This window comes from Pteropus vampyrus, unplaced genomic scaffold (assembly GCF_000151845.1).
Source record: "Pteropus vampyrus isolate Shadow unplaced genomic scaffold, Pvam_2.0 Scaffold1, whole genome shotgun sequence".
Classification (NCBI taxonomy): domain Eukaryota; kingdom Metazoa; phylum Chordata; class Mammalia; order Chiroptera; family Pteropodidae; genus Pteropus; species Pteropus vampyrus.
Genome location: NW_011888782.1, coordinates 31,603,850 through 31,626,636, shown reverse-complemented (window position 1 = coordinate 31,626,636; position 22,787 = coordinate 31,603,850). Strand labels below are relative to the sequence as shown.

Genomic DNA, 22,787 nt, shown 5'->3' with positions numbered 1-22,787 from the left:
ATTTATACAATGGAATATTACTCAGCCATAAGAAGAAGAGAAGAAATACTGCCATTTGTGACAACACAGATGGACCTTGAGATAATCATGCTAAGTGAAATAAGCCAGATAGAAAAGTTGAAAATCACATATCACTTATATGTGGGATATAAACTTAAAAGCAACAAATGAACAGGACAAACAGAGACTCATGAACATGGAGTATAGACTAGTGGTTACCAGAGAGTAGGGAGTGAGGGAGAATGGGGTAAAGGGGGTCAAATATAGGGAAGTAGGGGGAAGGTGAAGTGGGTAAAGCGGATCAAATATATGGTAGCTGAAGGAAACTGGACTTTGGGTAGTAGGGGGCGGTAGAAAGGGTAAAGGGGGTCAAATATGTGGTGACAGAAAGAGGAAGTGAACACACAGTGTAAATATATATATGCCTTATTGCTAAAGTGTACGGCTGAAACATTGGATTTTGTTAACCAATAGCACTGTAAAAATAATTAATTAAATATATATATATATATATATATATATATATATATATATATATATATATATATCTTCTTTTTAAAAAAGCACATTCTTTTGTAAACAAGAGAGTAAAAGCAGTCTGAAACTCCAGGCAAAACAAAAACTGAACATAAAAGTCACAGTATAAATATAGGACAAAGATTCTGAACAACTTTAACTAATGAAGTGAACAAAGAATTCACCTTGATCTTCATTCTAAGAATGCTTTCCTTTCTGTTGGCACAGGATTAACAATAACAACAGATCGAAAAAGAAAAGGTGATTGTTATTTGTTCTCAACTTTCAGTATCCATCTATAGATAAGACCCAGAAGACATAATTATAGTAATGGCACAATGTAAATGTTATTAAACTTGATACTGTAACAGGAAAGGCAGAGTTGACTGGTGGTGGGAGGTGGAAACACAGGAGATGTAGAAGGAAGGGAAGGGAGCTAGTATTCTCATCTTACATAGTGGAAAGCCAAGAAATACACCCTGAAGTTAATGAAAAAGAAATAGAAAGTATTTAAAGTCACAAAGTTAGGCATTAGATGAATTAAAAATAAAAATATAATTACCCAAGTTAGATAGAAAAGGGAAGTAGGTGTTAATTGAAATGAAACCCTCTTATTTAATAAGGAAGAGTCTATAATAATTGTGTAAAGTTGATATTTCTAAAAGAGATGTATAAATATTTTATATTAATTATGGAGACTACCTCCAGATAAACAGAATTCAGTTTGAGATAAAAATGATTGTCTCTTGATGTAGGCCTATAGTGAGGAAGAAAGAAACTCTTGCATGTGCTTTTTTTCTCGTTAACCACATGGAAATAGGAATTAGAATTAACACTTTAAAATAAAGAATAAATGGGATATAAGAAAATGAAAACAGGAGATTATATATAATATATTACTCTTTCAAGAAGTGTTGCTATAAAGGAAAGTAGAAATGAATTAGTAGCTAAAGGAAAATATTCATGATGGAAATTTAAGAATATGTGGTAGCCTCTGGCTACATGTGGCTATTCATATTCAAACTTAAATTAACTAAAATTAAATAAATTTTAAAATTCAGTTCTTCATTCTCACTAGTCACATTTCAGGGGCTCAGTAGCCCCATGAGGCTATTAGGTAGCCACCGCAGTGAATGGAACAGACATAGAACATTTTCATCATCACAGAAAGTTCTACTAGACAGAGCTGTCTAGAGTATAACTGAACGTTCATGAAGTATCTTCCATCTTTATTTACATGTTCAATTTAACTGAATAAGTCTTTACATGCAAGCATTCTAAACAAAATCCTGAAAAATGTAATAATAAAACTTTATCAATTCAGAATACATATTCAAAGGTAGTTCTGTCTGCACACTATACAAGAAATGTGCCATGTCATTTTCCGTGCAAAACCCCCTGAAAATACTAACAAAATGTTGTCTATAGCAACATAATTTGCTTTAATGAACATTTAGTATATTTGTAATCAGAGTAAAAATATTTATAGTAATTGTTTCTTTAAAATAATGTTAAGCTATTTTAGTATCACCAATTAAAAACAATTTACAGTATCTCAAGAGATTAGATAATAACATGCAAATATTTGAAAAATTACTTTAAGAAATGAAATTCTAACCTGAACAGAAACCAGATTTGATATCGTATTTCCTAAATCACCAGAGTTAATAATACTCTCTAGTCTTCTAAAGAGGAAATACTGAATCACAAAATTATAGAGCTGGAGGGGCATTAAAAATAAAGGAAAACCGAAGTCCAGAAAAGGTAAGTATCTTAGCCCCATGCCTCCCATCTAGTCATTGGATGGGGAGACCAGGACTCTCACAGTCAGCCTAGCACTGTCTCCATACACCACGCAGATCTGACAGACTCTACCTTTGCATTACAAATGCCAAAACAATTTTTATAATAGCAAGGATTTGTCATTTTCCTCAATCCCTGATGGCCTCTTCATGTTCTCTATTGAAAACACACATAAAAGTACAGAAAATTTGACAAATTTGTATATCTCAATAGCAAAAGTTCTTCTGTCCCCCTATATAAGAAGATAAATACTATTTTTAAAGAAGTAAAAATTTAGGGAAATTAGGGCTAACTAGTATTTTTCTAAAAACTTTTGAGGAGATCTGTAGTCGTTTTTTGATTGAAAAACTCTTTTGAAAATGAAATGAAAGCTATAGCTCCAGAAAAATGCACATGTGGACAAATGAATATAATTTTCCAAACAATAAAGTAGTCCACAGAACTTGTGAAAACCACCTATAAACTCTAAGAATTTCCAAGCTAAGGATTAACAATAATTATTTTTAACATTTTATTCAAAACTCATAATATGTGCTTCAAAAGTGACTCTAAAGCTATTTTTAATTGTCCATAGACTTTCATTATAAATTTCCTTCAACTGACTGAGCTAAAAAGTTTTGATGAGAAAGAGGTTAATCGCCAGATCTGACTTTCAGTTCTCTCCTTTCCTTGGTTAAAATTTCATTACTCTTTGGAGAATAATCTCCACTCGTTTCTTACTCTTTCCTAGGCTCCTGGACCATAGGGACAAATGGGATTCCCCTTACTCCGTGTCTTAATGCTGAAGACTTTGATCTCTTGATCTGAGCTTAATGTTTACAATTTCTAATGAAATAAATATATAATAAAATTCAATGTCATATTTCACCATAGGAACAACATGCACGATATAAACTACCCCATCTTCCTTCAGCTTAAAGGTTATATATGGTTATCAATATCTTTTTTAAATTCTGTTTATCAGGGAATAATGAACACAATAGTGTCAACACATATCAAAAACAACTACCACATAACTTAGAAGAAGGCTGCTCACCATCCTGCAGAGGAGAGAATTCTGAGTTGCTCTTCTGCCTGGGTGGTGTTAACAACACAGCTGGCTCAAATAAATGTGCTGGAAAATTGTTGGCTAGATTCGCACTGTCTGGGGGGTTTGGCACCTGAGACAGTTTAACAGGCAAGTCTTCCTGAGGGAATTCAAGCATGTCTTCCCCTCGGAACATCAATGGCACGGATACATCAGCATTTACAACTGGATCCTCTGAAGAAGATGAGAGGCTATTAATACTTAAAGGAACTATGGGCACATTTCAGATATTTATACTTAAATGCATCTCCGTAGAGGGCAAAATCATGTGACTTCTAGAGCCTTCACTTTTTAGGCCATATCCTCTTTTACTAGTAATTCAAAGACAAGACTCCTGAGGGGCCAGTGCTAGTAAGAAATAGCTGTTTTTGAGAAAAACAGAGGGCCCCTAGCCATTGAAGACCTGCCCTAGCCATTGAATTTATCTTATGCAAGTTAAATTTTATTTAGCCACTTCTTAAAATCACTCCCAACATGCGTAATTTTCCACATAGAGATGCTCGCCAAGTATTACTTAGAAGTAAAAAAAACATGAGAAAGCCTAAATGTCTTATTCAGCCTATGGCATATGATGGCATATGAGGAGAAAAAAGGCTTTTACAACATTGCCACAAACAAACAAAAGTTATAAATTTCTAAAACTCACTATATTTTTTTCTTTCCAAGACTACCTTTTCTCCTCCTAAACCTGGGGCATCGTGATGGAAAGTACTGGAATTAAACTCCCACTGGTCTAGGAAGTTAGTTCTGCTACTTCCTATTTGTGTGATTTTGCTAATTTATCAACTCTTACTAAGACTTAGTTTTCTCATCTAAAAAAATGGGCATAACAATAACACCTACCTTATAAAACTATTATGAAGATTAAATGAGATAATGCATGTAAAACACTTAAAACGTATCTGGCATAGAGCAAGTATCCAATAAATATTGGCTGTAAATAGCAATGGCAACTGTAGTAGTGTCATGCCGTATATGCATAAATAGCCAATAACTCCATTTAAGTTGACAGTTTTGTTCATTTGTTTACTCCATAAGTATTTTTAAAATGTCAAGCTGGGATAATAAGACCCACTCACCTGGATTGTCCATAATTCTTCTACTCATGGTTCCCCTTTCTAATGCCAGACTTTCTTTATTATTTATCACAGGACAGCTCTTAATGGCATGTGTGAGCGATATAAGTTGCTCATCTGTTGTGACCATGTACTGCTGAAGTCTAGCCTAGAGAAAGAAGAATGAAATAATATCATTGGCATATCAAACATCAAATCAGCACCTAGTTGTGTATAACTATATCATTATTTTAAATACTCTAGAAATTTCAGACTTTCATTCAAATACTAAAACAATGCATTCATGAGAATACATAATTATAAATATTTTTAAAGTCTCATGATAGAGGAATTGTTAAATAAACCATAGAATATTGTTAATTAATAAATACACTGCTACAACAATAAGAATTAACCTTTTTATAGGACTTCTGACTTACAAAAACTCTTTATATAGATATCAACTGACTCTCAAAATACCCCAAATGGCAGATACAACAGGTAGAGGAAACTGAAGAGAATATTACACAGGCATTTAAAGTGATAAACATGAGCACTATAAAAATTTATGGTAATATATATAAAATAATGTTAAGGAAAAAAAATTATATACACAGAAATTTTTCCCAAATTCCACACTCATATAGCCAATGGTCTACCCAACATCTCCATCTAGAACTCACATAGGCTTCTCAAATGTACGAAACCAAACTACTCCTGAAAATTCCACCCCATCAATAACAATAGCACCCTTCTGACAGCTCAGTCCAAAACCTTGCAATCACCCTTCACGCTTCTCTCACATATTCTCCTTTACCCCATATCCAACCCATAAACAAATCCTATAGGATGTCTTCAAAATATATTCAGAATTTGGTCACAACCTCTTCCATTTCCAACCTAGACCAAGTTGCCATGTTTCATCTGAATTTTTCCAATAATTCCTATCTGCAATAAACTGCTTCTGTGTTTAACCACCTAGAGTCCCATACTGTTCCCAAACTAGGTGGGGGCACCAGAGTGAACTCATTTTATTTTTTAATTTTTAATTTTATTATTATTTTTTATTAAGTTTATTGAGGTGACATTGGTTAATACAATTATATAATTTTCAGATGTACGTTATCATTTGACATCTGTATATTCTATTGTGTGTTTACCACCCAAAGTCCAGTTTCCTTCAGCTACCATACATTTGATCCCCTTTACCTACTTCACCCTCCCTCTACCTCCCTATATTTGACCCCCTTTACCCCATCCTTCCCCACCCCCTACCCTCTGGTAATCACTAGTCCATTGTCCATGTCCATGAGTCGCTGTTTGTTTGTCCTGTTCATTTGTTGCTTTTAGGTTTATATCCCACATATAAGTGATATCATGTGATTTTCAACTTTTTCTGTCTGGCTTATTTTGCTTAGCATGATTATCTCGAGGTCTATCCACATTGTCACAAATGGCAGTATTTCATCTCTTCTTATGGCTGAGTAATATTCCATTGTACCACAGCTTCTTTAGCCAGTCACCTATCATAGGACACTTCAGTTGCTCCTGTGTCCTGGCCACTATGAATAATGCTGCTATGAACATCTGTGTGCAATTAACTTTTGGGATATGGGTTTTCAAGTCTTTGGGGTAAATACCCAGTAACCACAGGACATTTTAAATTTTTGAGGGAAACACTGATGCTTAACATCTGTCAGACACTAGTGAACTACTAGCTTGAGGCAGTTCACAGATTCAACATTAGATTGAGATACATTCCTTTTGATGACGTCACAGCTTCACAAAGCTGAGTTTTTGGTAGTTGCTACGCCAAAAAGCAAAACTGCATAAAATTTATTGTGGAACAGGATATAAGAGTAATGGTGTCCAATATGATTCCAAGCTTTAAAAACCTGTACAATGCCCAATAGGTATACATATTCCATTAATACACATTCCATTGTTATTTAATCATTAAAAATGTATGACATTAAAAAAGTATGACTTTTCTATTAATTTACATGTATCATTTTTTTTCAAACAGTATCTAAGTTGGTAAGACACAAATACTTGTTAAGTTGTTTGAACCTAGCTACTTAATAAATGGAACTATTGGGTATTTCTTTTGGTCCAGGGATGTCTTGAGACGCCAAGAGCACCATAAACTGAGAAAGGGCTGTGATCTCTGATCTCAACACACCAGCCCAAAGTGATCCTCTTAAAACCTAAATCAGATCACATCTCTTCTCCACTCAAAACCCTTCAGTGGTCTCCCATCTCACAGCATCGCCACAAATGAACAAAGCATAACAGCCCAAGTCCTTATCAAGGCTACAAGACCCCATGTGATCTGCCTTATCTACTCTTGTGTCCTACTACTCTCCTTTTCTAACATTCCACTCCTGCTACACTGGTCTCCTTGATTTTTTTGATCCCAACAGCCACACTCCTACCTCGAGACCTTTGTATTTGCTGTTCCTCTGCTAGACTGCTCTTCTAAGCTATCTGCATACTTGCCCCCTCACCTCCCTCAGGCTTTCACTCAAATGTCACCTCCTCAGACAGGCATGGCCTATCCCATTTACAGCTTCCCATCAGAGGTGCCTCTTCTGCCTCTTAGCTGCTTTATTTTTCTTTATAGCACATATCACCATCACCATCTAATTTATAATATACTTCACTTTTTCTTTTTTTTTTTAAGATTTATTTAGCATATAAGCTCCATGAGGGCCAAGATTTCTTTTTTGTTCACTACTGTATTTCCTGTACCTAGAACAGTGCCAGACCCACAGTAGTTATTCGATAAAAATTTGCTGAACTAATTAGTATGTTTTAAAACTGCCCATTTTCCCAGGAGAATTGAAAATATATGTTCATGGATATACTTGTACATGAATGTTCATAGCAGTACTATTCATTCAGAATACACGAGAAGTAGAAAAATTCAAATATCTATCAACTATAGCATAAGCAAATATGGTACAGCCATATAATGGAATATACTGGGCGATAAAAAGAAATGAAGTGCTGATACATGCTACAACATGGATGAACCTTGAAAACATTATGCTAAGTGAAAGAAGTCAGATACAAAAGACCACATATTGCATGATTCTATTTATACAAAACATTTCGATTAGGCAAATCTATAGAAACATAGACCTGTGGTTGCCAGGGGCTGCAGAAGGAGAGAATGGAGAGTGATTGCTAATGAGTATTGGGTTTCTTTTTGGGGGTGATAAAAATGTTCTGGAATTATATCATGGTGCTGGTACACAACTCCGTGAATATACTAAAAAACACTGACTGTTCACTTTCAAGGGGTGAATTAAATAGTACATGAACTATATATCAATTAAAAAATTACATAATATATATCTACTGTCCATTGACACAAACACAATTTATCTATACTATTGCTTTTCTAGTCACTTTTGGCTAATAAATAAAAGTAGTAATAACTACCATTCGAGAACAAAAAGATAAACAAAACTGCCTCTGTCCTCAACCAGCTCATAATTTTGAAGACAGGTGCACATGTATGTGTAACACAATTTGGTAAATACAATGAGAGCAACATCCAGGGAGTATCAAACGTGCACAAAGGAAGAATATTTAATGCAGCACAGAGACAATAAGGTTTTCTATAAGAAATACTGTATATGTCAAAAAAAAAAAGAGGAGTAATTAGCCAGACAAAGGGCAAAGAGGACCTATCTTTGAATATAAATATGAAGTTACTGTAAACTTTAAATGGCATATGATTGCAGAAGGGTTCCTCCAATGGTATCCTCTACTGTCTTGAAATTAAAAGTAGCTATCATTAACACTCATTTCACATTTTGACTAAACTACTACAATACTGGTAGTTATCATTTAAAAATAGCTATCATGACACTCATTTCACATTTTGACTAAACTACTACAATACTGGTAGTTATCATTTAAATGTAGATTCTGTTTTCTCCACTAATTAATACGTTTCTTAAAGACAGTAGACTTACTCTATATACTATTTATAGTCCAAGTTTCTACTATAGTACCTCCAATATAATAAATGTTCAATAAAAACTACCATTGATGATAATAAAGAAATATAAGTAATCACATCAGCACAAGGAAACCAAAGGCAATTAGAAGAAATCTCACACATTCTTAAAGATGTTTTATAGTAAACACAGAAAGTTTGGGATCTCATCTGAGTACCTGGGTGGCAGTATTTTCCTCTCTAAGAAGCAGAATTTCAGCTGTCAGAGCATCAATGAGCTCTCGATGATCACCTAATACTTGTTCCAGTTTCTGCCTTGTCTCTACTTCCTTACGCAGTTGGAGCTCACTCTATAAAAAAAATATCAAATAAACTCCCATCGATAGCATCACATATTGAAAACTAAAAGTTTCTACTCAAAGTTGTCAAATATGAGAACACTTACAAAGTATATAGTATGTGACAGTAATGAGAACTAAATATTTTTATTAAAAGTTTTGTTTCATTAAAATGTGCTGCTTTATCCTCTTCTTTTCTTTAAATAGAATGCAATAAACAGAATGCTATACAGAATTAAATAACTACAATTTCTGTAGAAGTAAAGGGAGGTAGAAATACATATTGCTTGAATGCACAGACCATCTCTAGAAGGATACACTGGTATCTGGCAACGAGAGCTGTCTACAAGGAAGTAAACAGGTTAAATAGATATTCACTGTGGGAATCAGGTTTTTCATCATATACCCTTCTGTAACTTTGAATTTCGTAGCATGTGAATATATCACCAATGCAAAAATTAAGTCTGTTAAAATACAATTTAAAATAAATGACAACAGATTCAAATAGTTGAGCTTTGTAAAGCAAATAATTAGCTTAAAAGTACATGCTTCTAAGCCTATAATACTTTCCGAGAGCCAAAAGTACACTCCTAGACATTCTTGCCTTAAGCATGGAAGAATGTTAAAACTTTCTTAAGTCTGACAGTACAATAAATCTTTCACTATAAAACAATTTTAGGAAGATAATTCCAGAGAAACTGAAACATCTGAATTAGAGTGGTGAGCCAACTTTTTTAATAATTAAATTTCCTCACACATTTTTATATTTGTTTAAATTTAAATACATAAAAAGTAGTTTAAACAGATTTTTTTAAAAAGATGAACTACATAATAACTCTAATTCCACAGCATTCTGAGGACTGATTATTATTCTCAAATGAATTAAAGAAACAATTCTTGCTTGTCTTTTAAATTATTTTCACAATAAAATATCTCCCACTAAGACACTAAGCAAAACCCAAGTTACCAGTCATACAGATAACATGAAGGATTTTTCCAGTCTTTGTCTACAGATTATAGGAATGCTACTCTTCAAATTGAACTAAAGTGGGAGTAGGAAGCAGAGAAAAGCAGTAGAATGAGGACGTTAAGTAGTTCTATTTAATCTATAATACTGAATATTACTGCTAAACTGAATTTTACTGTGCTAATATTCAGTTAATACTGAATATTACTGCTAAACAGTAATATTCAGTATTAGCACAAGATGTTTTATTTATAGCTGATTTACTTTCCTAATTATATTTTACTAACGTCATATTAAAATTAACATCACTTACCTGAGCATGTATCAACATGCTGGATGATACATGAGTCAGCATGTAGAGAGAAATTAAGAGGATAAACCTTTATTGCAGATCATCTAAAACTGAGCTATTTTAAACAAAACTATTCAAATCTGACCATATTTTATTCAGAGGTTGCAACCAAGTAAGTATAGAGGAAAAAAACCCACACATTTCCACCAGCACTCTGAAGAGGTGATTTTAATAACTTCACACTCTTACCTCTTTAAGGTACCGAACCAGGCGACAGAGGGAGCTCACCAGCGACAGAGTAAAGCCTGTAAGACCCTGACTGCTCTGTGGTCCCTTGACCTCACGTCCTGTCCACCGTTCATATTCTTCCATTTCATGTTCTACTTCATGTATCATGTGTTTGAGGACATCCAGGCTGGGATTATTGCTATTCGATAAGTCTGTGGAGGCTGTGCTAGCTGATAACATGGTATTCTTCTGCTTGGAAGGAGAATGCAAATCCGGTTTTCTTTTCACTGATAATGACAGAAGTCATTCTATTTTAAGATCAGGAAAAATTATACTAGAAAACTACTAGAAAAATCTTTGACTGTCGTCCACAATTGATAAAAGGTTTTTATAGAAGTTATCACCATTTTCTCACAAAAAAATCTATATAGTTTAAGCCAGGTTTATACTATCTACAATGAATGTTCTAGAACCATCTTTCTACAGAGTTACGTGGAATAAAAGGGGGCTTCTTAACTACCATAAAACAAATTCTTACTTAGCTGGATCCAACGGGATGAGTTTAAGGGAAAAAAATTTACTAAGACATTAAGATAGCTGTATCAAGTTACATGTTTAATAATTTGTCTTCGTAAATTAAGAGACTGAACCTTTATTTGACAGTTGTTTTTGCTTCCTTGAGTTCAGCACTTGTCCCACAACATGGTTCGAGTCTAGAGACTGGATAGATTCTTCAGGTTGCAGCCTGGTGCGGACTCTCCTGACAGCATTGGTAGCATTCAGAGCAGCTAAAAGGAAGAGTATTTCCAAAAGTATCTCAAGAGAAAGAAAAATGCTGAAAGCATTTCAAGTGACAGATCAACCAGTATTTTACTCAATTAGGCTAAGACAGTCAAAACTCAAATAACTCAAATTGCTTTTAAAATTACTGTGTTTAAGAACATAATAAAGCAAGCTACTACTCTGTGAAAAAGTAATACAATGAAAAAACAAACCTTTTTGTTCCTGTGATGAAGGGGCAGGTGATGGAATTCCTGGAGGGCTTGTTATTTGTGACTGTGTTGCTATTTTCTGCTGAATATCAGTCCATAGTCTATTAATTAAGTCAGAATTATCTTCCTTTAGTTGGTGGAGAAACCTATAAATTATGGGACAACAAGCTACATTAGAATAAGTGTTATGATTTAAACTATTAAACTGTTTACATGTTTGATTTGAAGGAACTTTTCATAATTCATAATTAAAAACATATTTTGCTTTAGTCGGTCTTCTTAGTGTTAGAAGGAACCATTCCATTTCCCTCCTAGTTTCCCGTCCATGTTGGCTCCTAAAGCAGGAACATTTTGCTCTTTCTGAAGTTTTGTGCTATGGGCCCCATCCTCCTCTCCCTTTCCCTAGATAAAGTACATGGCTTGGTCCCTTTCTGGTGTCTCTCCTACTTAGGAACCTAACCTCAGAGCATGGTCTCTGCTCATCACTGAAGTACAGTGACTGGAGCAGACTCTGCCCTGTGTGTTGGGAGCAAGAAGTGGAAAGAAGAGCTGCAGTGTAGGTTAGAGAGCTATGCTTTTTTCTGTAATCATCTTTATCATCGATAAAGCTGATATTTTCATCTCCAGTTGTTTATTTCTCACTTGGTCTAGACTTAAAAGAGCTGGGCAGGGGAGCGGGGCGGGGGGGTGGGCGTAGGCAGGTAGGGGGTGCGCAAAAAGCAGGATTAACCCAAATGTCCAGCAGCTGATGAATGGATGAGTAAAATGTGATATGTCCACAAAATGAAGTATTATGCAGCCCTAAAAATTAATTAAGCGTTACTATATCTACAACATGATGAATCTCGAAAACATGTTAAGAGAAAGACACCTGAGACAAAAGACCACATATTGTATGATTCTATATATATGAAATGTTTAGAATAGGCAAATCTATAGAGAGAAAATACACTAATCTAATAGATTAGATAGAGCTGAAGGGTTTGGGAAGAAATGGGGTTTGACTATTAAAGAGTATGGGGTTTCTTTTAGGAATAATGCAAATATTTTAAAATTGATTATAGATGGAACAAATCTGTGATACACTAAAAATCATTGAATATTACACTTTAAATGGGTGGACTGTATGGTATATGAACTACAAATAAAGTTGTTACTAAAAAACAAACAAACAAACCAGGAAAAGCAAAATTTCATTTAGTGGCTCCACAAACCTTAACCTAATAGAGTTACTTTCAAGCAACCTGTGGGCAGCAAATTGAATACACTTCATAGTTGCTATAAGGCATATTTAGCAAAAGGTCTATAATGTAGTCTATTCATAGGGGTCCAATTATCAAAGCATCAGAAAGACTCCTCTGCAAGACAAGTTAGCTCTAAATCCAGACATCAGGACAAATCCTGAGAAAAGTGTTGTAATAAGATTTCTGTACCAACTGGGAAAATCCAAAGCAGTATAAACTCACGTTACTGCCCTTAATGTTTATATTTTTAAGAGTCGGATAATGTGAAAGAATAACAAGAAAAATAATACAATACTATCTATGGTAGGCTTAAGAATAACTTCCTAAAGTTACTCACTCCCTAATCCTTGGAACCTTGAGTGTTACCCTATCTGACTAAAAAGGGATTTTGCAGATATGATTAGAGGGAGGTAGAGGGAGAGTCTGACACACATAAGAGGAGAAGGTGATATGAAGAGAGAGGTAGAGATTGGAGTGATGATTGAATATTCTCAGCCTGTCCAATTTATTAGAAAAGCATGTTCTAGAGAGAAGGGCATGTATATACTGAACAATATTTTTGCTAATCTAAAGAGATTAGGCATCTGACTAATGAATCCTCTCAATGATTCTCAGCAGAAGCCAGCAATAGAGATGGGATTATCAAAAAAAGATCTGTGGAAGACCTCTTGTCTAATGGCATGCATGAACATGAAATAAACAGGAGGCCCATAAGAACTTTTGAGAATGTCATACCAGCAGATATACTTCCAGCTTGGACTAAAAGGGACTGAGATAAGATGAAATGAAGGAAGGCTGTCAGACTCCCAAAATTCTACAGACAGAAACTGGCTGATAAAATTACTCTGCTGCAAATATAGGCTCCAAGGAAAAAGGATAACTTCAAGGCCAGAGCTGTAGGTTTGAAGGTCACATCTACAGGCTCAGAGGCCAAGGTTAGAACCAAAGACACAGAAGACAGAGCCATGGATCCAGATGGTAGAGCCTTAAGCCACAGAGGATTATTACCAGGACTTGAAACCTAAAGAAATTTGCCCTGCTGGGTTTCCAAGTTGTTTGGAACTGGTGACCCCTTTCCTCCTTTGAACTTCTTCTTCCTTTTAGAATAGAAATGATAATTATTATCCTATGATATCCATCATTCTATCTGAAAGCAGATAACTTGTTTTCAGGTTTCACAGGATCATACACAGAGGGGAATGTTGGCCCAGGATGTATCATATCCAGAGTCTCACCCATACATGATTTAGATGATATTTGTTTTAAGTTGATGGTATTTAGATGAGACTTTGAAGTTGGGTACATGCTGAGACATTAGGGGATAGTGGAATGGACAAATGTAGATTTTGCATGTAAACTAGTATTAGTGGGTGGACTGTGGTAGGCTAAATAATTGGTGATTATAAGTTAAGGATCTTGTGAATGTGAGTTTGGACTCTAACTGTAATCATGTATATTCTTATAAAAGAGAGGCAGAGAGAGATTTTGACACACGCAAGAGAAGGTGATGTGCAGAAAGAAGCAGAGACTAGAGTGATGCAGCTATAAGCCAAGCAAGACCAAAAGCCATCAGAAGCTAGAAGAGGCAAGGAATTGATTCCCTTCTAGAGCCTCTGGAGGGATTGTGGCCCTGCCAACACCTTGATTTTGGTCCACGGGAACTGATTTCAGATTTCTAGACTCAAGCACTGTGAGAGAATAAATTTCTGTTGTTTTAAGCCACCAAGCATGTAGCAATTTGTTACAGAAACTCCAGGAAACTAATATACCACCTGAAATTTATTTGGCAACATTCAGTTTAAAAGCTCAAAGTACTTTCTGTATATTATTTTTGAAATATGAGGAGAGGAAAAGTAATTTAAAGTACTTATCTCCCTCCAAAGACAATAAACTCCCTTAAATCTGAAACTCTATTTTATTCATTTGATTTATTTTGGGTGGTGATTCAAATCCAAGCTCCTTCCATTTTCATTGATGACCATTTATCAGCACCAATTCTGTTTTATAGCAACATCAATTACAACAGTATTCAAAAAATATATTTCATATACAACTTAGAAATTTCCACATCTCTAATTTACATCCCTAACATACAAACCTCACGCAACACGCAAAGGAAGCTGTCCATGTATAATGGAAGCGGCAGTTTTCCTTGTCATTCATTTTGTGCCCCTTGAGATTTCCCCCTCTCTCTTTTCCTTCATTTTTCCCAGGGATGTCTCTAACATCACCTTTTCCTCTCCCAACCCAAGCCTTACTTCTCTGCACACAAAGACCTGCAGAAGCGGTAAGGCAGCAGCAAAGGAAAAAGTGAGGGAAAAGTGAAGGAAAAGCTTGCAACCACTGCATCCTCATTTGGAATGCACTGACCCCCATCAATGACCCATGGGAGGCTTTTGAGGACTGGGTTAGGGACTTGTTTATTATTGTTTATTTCTCTATGAGAAATCTGTTTCAAACCACAAGACACCTTAGAGATCATATTTTCTAGCTCTCATATTTTACAACTGAGGAAATAAGGACCCACAGATTATCTAACTAGTAAATAACCAAAGGCTTAGTCTCCAGGTTGCAAGTCTACTGTATCTTCTAATACCACTCAATAGTTAACAAATAATATTTTAAGACAGAAGGTATTCGAAAGTTGGAAAGTGATTGTTCTCACAACTAACAAAATAAAACTAACCGTAACCAACCAAATAAAAAAACAATAATTTGATTCAAATGTGAAGGATAAAAATAATTCTGTACGAGATTAGCTATATTTAGGTTCTGAAAGGAAAAGTGCTTAAAAGATGATATATATTTCCAGGTATTCCTAAGAAAATGGTGACAACTAAATTTGAATCACTCTACATATCCTCCAAAATACTATACGGTGCAGAAAGGACAGCACATAAAACAGCACATAACCAATACCCTCTATATTATTGGAAGACAGTGATAGTACTAAAATCAAACTATCTGTAAGTAAAAAACAAACACCAAATTCCAACAATGATATTTCTTGAGCTCCTGTCAGAAGCCTTTGCAGGGAAAACAGGGAAGAAGAAAGCTGAGAGCCTATTGGTGACAAAAATCACCCCCAGAAAGGAAAAGCCCATTCTAAGTATACAAATACTTAAAAAAAAAAAAAAAAAGGTGGGGGTGATCACAACACTACCAAGAAGTGTGCAGGACCCAAGGTGATGGTCTTCGAAAGGCATTGCTTGTTGGGGAGAAGGGAGTGAGCAGGAAGGGAGAGGCGCCTTTGGGAGACTGAGTGTTGAAGAAGATAAGAAGCAAGAATACTTCAAGACAAAAGAGAATAACAGTATTGGAGGACAAAGCACCATTCACCAACCAATGCTTTAAAAACAAAACAAAAGGCACCCATTAAATAAACCATGCTACACTATAATTGAGAAAAAAGCCACCCAAACTCCCAACCCTCCCCACAAAATGTACAGATTAAAACAGTCTACATTTAAAGGCAATATAACAATTTAAAATTGAAATATATAACAATATAATAATATAAAATTGAAATTGAAATCTTTTGGCTAATGAAAATCCCCCCAAAAAGCAGAAAAAAACTATAACGCAATACTTTAAATAAAATTAAGTATATTTAAATAAGTATTTGGAACTATATACATATATATCTTGAATCAGAAATTCCAAAACTAAGATCAGAAATGGACAAAAACCAGGAAGAAACAAAACAAGAATTTATTAAACTCAGGAAATGGAAGAAAAACTATCTCAGAAATAAGATTAAATTACTACATGTCCAATGGAGAATTGTTAGATACACATTTAATAACAAACTTGAAGAATTATAGGAAAACAACAGAAAGATTAAAATTAAGATCAAGAAGAATAATAAAGATTAGAGAGAAAGTACTTGAAATGGAAGACAGAAAAGATCTCATATATTTAAAAGGAGTTGGGGGGCGGGGAACAGTGATATTGAACTAATATTTAAAACTATAATCCAAGAAAACTTTTCAGAAAAAAAAAAAAAAAACGAATCTGTGTGTGAAAGGGCCAACTGTGCTGGAAAAGGAAAAAGGAAATAAAATTTAAATATAAAAAAAAAAAATCAAGTCACTGGGCAAAAATGCCAAATTATTTATAAGGATAAGAAAATTATCCTAGCATCAGATTTCTCAAAAGCAACATTCAAAGCAACTAAGAGTGGAATAGCATTTCCTTTCTTTTTTTTTTTTCAAGAAAGTTAAGGAAACAAAGTATGAACCAAAGATTTTTATATCTGGCCAATTTGTTCATCAAATACGAAAGCTATAGAAAAATTTTTAAGTTTTTAAGAACTCCGGAAATACTATATTCAAAAACTCTACAGCATAAGTTTTATCTAACTGACAGACCAAATCAAGAACCAACTAGGGAAACATCATAAAAGGACTGATGATGAGCTTTAATATATTTAATTGTAGCTCTAAGACTAATACAAAAACGAGAATACATAGGAAGAATAATATGTAAATTTTTATGCTCTTTGAAAGCAAAAATTTGCAGCTAAAAATTAGAAGAAAATTGGAGAGAAAAGAAGGGAAAGAATGGAAATGTAGAATAACTTATTTGTTGCATAGGCAATAGGTGAAAGTCAAAAAACACCGTTTAAAACCAGCACATCTGCCTGAATATAAGATCTGAAACAATAAAATGCATAGAAGAAAACAGGAACGAAACTCAAGGACCTTGGACTTAAAGAGGATTTTATGAATTCGACCTCAAGGCAAGGGAAGTAAAAGCAAAATTAAACGAATGGGACTACATCAAACTAAAAAGCTTCTTCTCAGCAAAAGAAATTGTCGACAAGGTAAAGAGACAACCATCAGAATGGGAAAATATATTTGCAAGCAATGCCTCCAGTAACGGCCTAATATCCAAAATATACAAAGAATTCATATGACTCAATAACAAATGATCCAGTCAAAAAATGGGCAGAGGATCTGAACAGACACTTCTCCACAGAGGACATGCAAATGGCCTACAAACATATGAAAAGATGCTCAACATCGCTAGCTATTAAGAGAAATGCAAATCAAAACCACAATGAAATAGTATCTCACACCTGTTAGAATGGCTATAATCAGCAGGACAAGTAATAACAAATGCTAGAGAGGATGCGGAGAAAAAGGAACCCTCATACACTGCTGGTGGGACTGCGAATTGGTACAGCCACTATGGAAAACAGTATGGAGGTTCCTCAAAAAACTAAGAATTGATCTACCATATGATCCAGCAATCTCTCTACTGGGTATTTACTCCAAAATCTTAAAAACTCATATCTAAAAAGATATTTGCACACCAATGTTCATAGCAGCATTATTCACAGTGGCCAGGACACAGGAGCAACTGAAGTGTCCTATGATAGATGACTGGCTAAAGAAGCTGTGGTACATATACACAATAGAATATTACTCAGCCATAAGAAGAGATGAAATACTGCCATTTGTGACAACATGGAGGGAACTCGAAATAATCATGCTAAGCGAAATAAGCCAGGCAGAAAAAGCTGAAAATCACACGATGTCACTTATATGTGGGATATAAACCTAAAAGCAACAAATGAACAGGACAAACCAACAGAGAGACTCATGGACATGGACTATAGACTAGTGGTTACCAGAGAGTGGGGGCTGGGGGAGAAGTGGGGAGGGAGATGGGGTAAAGGGAGTCAAATATTGGGAGGTAGGGGGAGGGTGAAGTGGGTAAAGGGGATCAAATATATGTTAGCTGAAGGAAACTGGACTTTGGGTGGTAAACACACAATAGAATATACAGATGTCAAATGATAACGTACACCTGAAAATTATATAATTGTATTAACTAATGTTACCCCAATAAAGTTAATTAAAAATAAATAAATAAATAATAAAAATAAAAATGAAACCAGCATATCTGAAAGTGAAAGGTTAAATAAGAAAATGGGATTAAGGCTACATAAAAGGTAGCAAAGATAACTAACTGGAACAAAATTATAAACTTCCTTAATATCAAAAGAAATTTTTAAAAGAACAGCCAAAAGATATCACATACAGAAGGAAAACTATAATGACAGTATAATACACATAATACTATAAAATAACAAAGTTAGTGTCAAACATGGCAACCTATCAATAAATGTTACAAGTTATTTCACTAATTAAAAAGATTTCAAGTTGGCTAATAAGGCAAGACCCAATTCTATGTTGAATATAAGAGACACACTTAGTGCACAATGATTCAAAAAGACTAAAATTAAAAGATGAGCAAAGATGAACTAAGTAATTAGAAATAAGAAGAGATTTCATTCCTGATATCAAACAAAGAATTAAAGCCAAAAGGCATTGAATGTGACAAAGGATACTTTCTAATGCTAAAAGCCAGAATTCACAATGAAGATATACATGTACCAAAAAAAAACAACAACAACAACAACAACAATCACCTTCATAAGGATGGAGGTGACTACAAACAGAATTAAATATATTTCAATGTCAAGTGCAAAAAAAACCCAACACAATAATATTAAGAGACTTTAATACAGTATTCTCCATTTAAGAGAGGATAAAAATAAGAATACAAAAGAAGTAAAAAATATATAATCAATGAGATAGGTCTTATGGATATACACTAGAACTGTCTACCTTGTTAATAGAGAATATACCTTCTTCTAAGGCACACACATGGAACATTCACAAAAATTTGATCATACATTAGGTCACAAAGAAAACATCATTAAGTTCCACAAGTAAAAATATTACAAAGCACACTCTTAATGCAATATAATAAAACTAAAAATAATAAAACTAATAATAATAATAATAAAGAGGCTCTATCTGGAAACTTTTTTTAAAAATCTTTTTTAAAAACCCTAATTTTAAATTTATCTTAATGGATATTCTTTTTAAAAAGAAGGTAGTGCATAAAAGTCGGAAAACACAGATAAACAAAAATTGGAAAATAAAACTTACCTGTAATCCCAACCAAACCAAAATATGAAAAAATATTCAATTGTTACTTTTCTAGAATTTTATATAATTTTTAAAAAAATTACATAGATATTATTTTAAAACCTGAAATTTTTGTTAGTGGTATACCATAAACATCTTTTATTATCAATAAATATAGTATAACATCATTATTAGTGGCTGCACAGAATTATCATTGGCTGTACCTCAGTTTACTCAACTAATCTTCTGGATATTTGAATCACCTTCAGTCTTTTCTCTCTTTTTTTTTTTTTAAAAAAAAAGCTATAGTGAACAATTTTAGCTAAATATTTGTATCTATCCTTAATTATTTTATTCTTTAAGTTAATTTTATTTCTCAGTTAACAGCTGACATAGTGTTTTGTTATTTTAGAAATTAGGTAATTTCAGTTAACAGTCTTCTCTTTAAATTATCTAATTTCTAAAATAAAACACTAGATAACAGAATATACAATACATATTTAAAGCAGTGTTACAGAAAAATTTATCATCATGTATGTTTATCACTTAAGAATGAAAAATAAAAATAAATTTATTAAATTTCCAACTCAAAATGCTAGGGGAAAAAAAGGAAACATAAAAGACAAAAAAGGAAATATGGATAAAAGCAAAACTTGATGGAAAAGAAATCAGAAAAATAGTAGCTCTAATTAACAAATCATTATCCTGGTTCTTTGAAAATTTAACGAAGTAGACCAACCACTAACTAATCTAATTTTTAAAAAGGGGGAAGGACTAGAAGAAATAATGAGGGAAGATAAGCACTGAGACAGAAAACATTTTTTAGACATATAAAGATTATTTGCACACCTTTATGAAAATACATTGATACACTTATGTAAAATAGATAATTTCCTAAGAAAATATAATTTACTAAAATCAACTTGAGTATAAATAGAAAGTTTAAATAATCCCATCTCCATGAAAGAAAGTTATTATGGCATTTCCTTGCAAAAAAAAGTACCAAGCTCAAGTAGTTTCACAGGGGAATTCTACCAAATCTTCAAAGAATAGATAGTCCCAATGTTACAATTGTTCCAGTACTTAAAAATTAGAACCTTTCAGATGTTTCTGATGAAATCAAGTATAACACTGTTACTTCAACCTGATATTCTATATTTTTAAAATTATATACAATATCACTTATAAGTATTAATACAAAAAGTACCAAATAAAATATTACTCAACATGATAATATTAAAAATAATATTCCATGACCAAGTGTAAATTATTTCAGTTATGCAAAGACAGTTCAGTATTAGGAAATCAATAATGTAATGTACCATATTATTAGATCTAGGCAGGAAAATCATATGATTATCTCTATAAACGTTTAAAAAGTCTTTGACGAAATTCAGTACTCATTTCTGATAAAAATACTCAAGAAGACAGGAATTGATAAATATTTCCTTAGCATTGTTTAAAAAAAAAATTAAAAACCCTCAGTATTGAGGCCAGCATCTTACTTAAAAGGAAACAGTAGAGTCATTTTCACAGATCAGAAACAACGCAAGGATGCCCATTATTCCCAGTATTATTTAACACTGTTCTATAGCTACTCCAGTATACAAAAGTCAACTAGAAGCATAAGACTTAGGAACAACTAAAACTATATCACTTGCAGATGACATGACAGAATACTTTTTAAAAAACCTACAAAATCACTGCTAAACTAATTCAACCAAGAGTCAAGAAAGTAGCAGGATATCAAGATAATACACTGAAATCAATAGCCTTCATAAACACAAACAATAACTAATTAGAAAGTACAATGGAATAAAAAAAACTATTTAAGAGGAATAAAAAATATAAGATACTTAAAAAGAAATGAGTAAAACCTATATGAAAAAAACTTCATTAAAATATTCTTCAAAAACAAAAAAAGTAGACTAACAAATGGATGGAAAAACATATTTTGTTCTTGAATAATAAAACTCAACATAGTAAAGATATCAGTTCTCTCTAGTTAATTTATTAATATAACAAAAATATCAGTAAGATTTTTTTATGAAGCTAAATAAGTTGATACTAAAGTTCATATAGAAAAATAAACATGTTGAAATCATTAGGAAAACTGAATAAAAGAAGGCAATGAGGATATTAAAACACTATCAACTCACTCTACTTAAAACAGTATGATATTAAAGCATGACTGAAGAAGCAAGGCCAATGGAATAGAATAGAAAGTCCAGAAATAAATCCAAGTGCATACGGTAATTTATGTACACAGGTAGTATCTCGCATCAATGGGTCAAGGACAGCCTTTTTAACAAATAATGTTGAAGCATTCTGATACCCTTTTAGGAAAAGATAAAAACTGGATCCATGCCTCATACCATATATCAGAATAAACTCTAAGTGGGTCAGAGAACTAAATGTGAAAAATAAAACCACAGAAGTATTAGAAAAAAACATGAGTGAATTCCTCTAAAACCAGTTTTAGGAAAGAATTTCAGAGTATGAGTCATACAAAAAAGAAAAAAGAAGAAGAAATAGAAGAAATTAAACTATATATGTAAAATAATTTTTGCTTTTTAAAAAAATATTATAGCAAATTCAAAAGACAAATAACAAACTAGGAGAAATTATAACATCTTACACTGGTAAAAGACTAATATCTTCAATACATAAAAAATGCTTACAAACTAAGAAAAAAGGAACCAAAAATCCTAAAAGAAAAATGGGCAAAAGACACAAACGGACAATTCACTATAATGTCTTTTAAATATATGAAAACATTTTCTATTTTACTCAGAAGAGAAAGTCAAACTATACTAAGATACCATTTCTCATCTATGAAATTGGCAAATATCAAAATCTGACAACACTCTGGTACAAGCACTTTCATGTACTGCCAGTGGTACTGAAAAATACTATAACCCTCACAAAGCAGAATTCAGCATTTTTAAACAAAATTACATAGCATTTACCTTAACCCCAAAATCTCACTTCTAGTAATTTCTGTAAATATGAGCTTTCAATAATATAAAAATACATATTCACAAGTTATTCCCTGTAGCAGTTTTACAATTGAAAAGTACTGGAAACAACCTAATGTTAAGGGTGGAAAATTTTCAAGTGAGCAAACTAGCTAAGTCAGCTACAGGGAAGAAGTATCTTTGGATATCAGAAGTTGTCCTATTTGCTTGTGTGTGGTTTAGGAAGTGTATTGTATAAAATATGTAGATGGCCAATGTCTGCTTCTGTAATCCATTTACTTGTTAATTAAGGGTGTTGTTCCGGGCAAAGATATGCTAAAAGCCAACTTCCACTTCTGTAATCTGCTGGCTTGTTCAGGAGACCACCAGGATA

The 22,787-nt window shown here is 33.4% G+C and overlaps 1 protein-coding gene across 21 annotated transcripts in view; it reads right to left on the bottom strand.

The window, feature by feature from the left end:
- Positions 1-22,787, bottom strand: part of SPICE1 (spindle and centriole associated protein 1) — a 60,196-nt gene that overhangs the window by 9,239 nt on the left and 28,170 nt on the right. For 20 of the 21 annotated variants that reach the window (XR_897040.2, XM_023524959.1, XM_011379015.2 and 17 more), the window contains 6 exons: positions 11,252-11,394; positions 10,907-11,044; positions 10,278-10,543; positions 8,650-8,781; positions 4,486-4,630; positions 3,356-3,580 (listed from right to left, as the gene is read on the bottom strand). Coding sequence is in view for 20 of the 21 variants with exons in the window: in XM_023524959.1 (XP_023380727.1) it covers positions 3,356-3,580; positions 4,486-4,630; positions 8,650-8,781; positions 10,278-10,543; positions 10,907-11,044; positions 11,252-11,394 (1,049 nt within the window). In the remaining variant the exon portion in view is untranslated. The remainder of the gene's footprint in view (positions 1-3,355; positions 3,581-4,485; positions 4,631-8,649; positions 8,782-10,277; positions 10,544-10,906; positions 11,045-11,251; positions 11,395-22,787) is intronic. The other variant, XM_011379159.2, reaches the window with a different exon arrangement.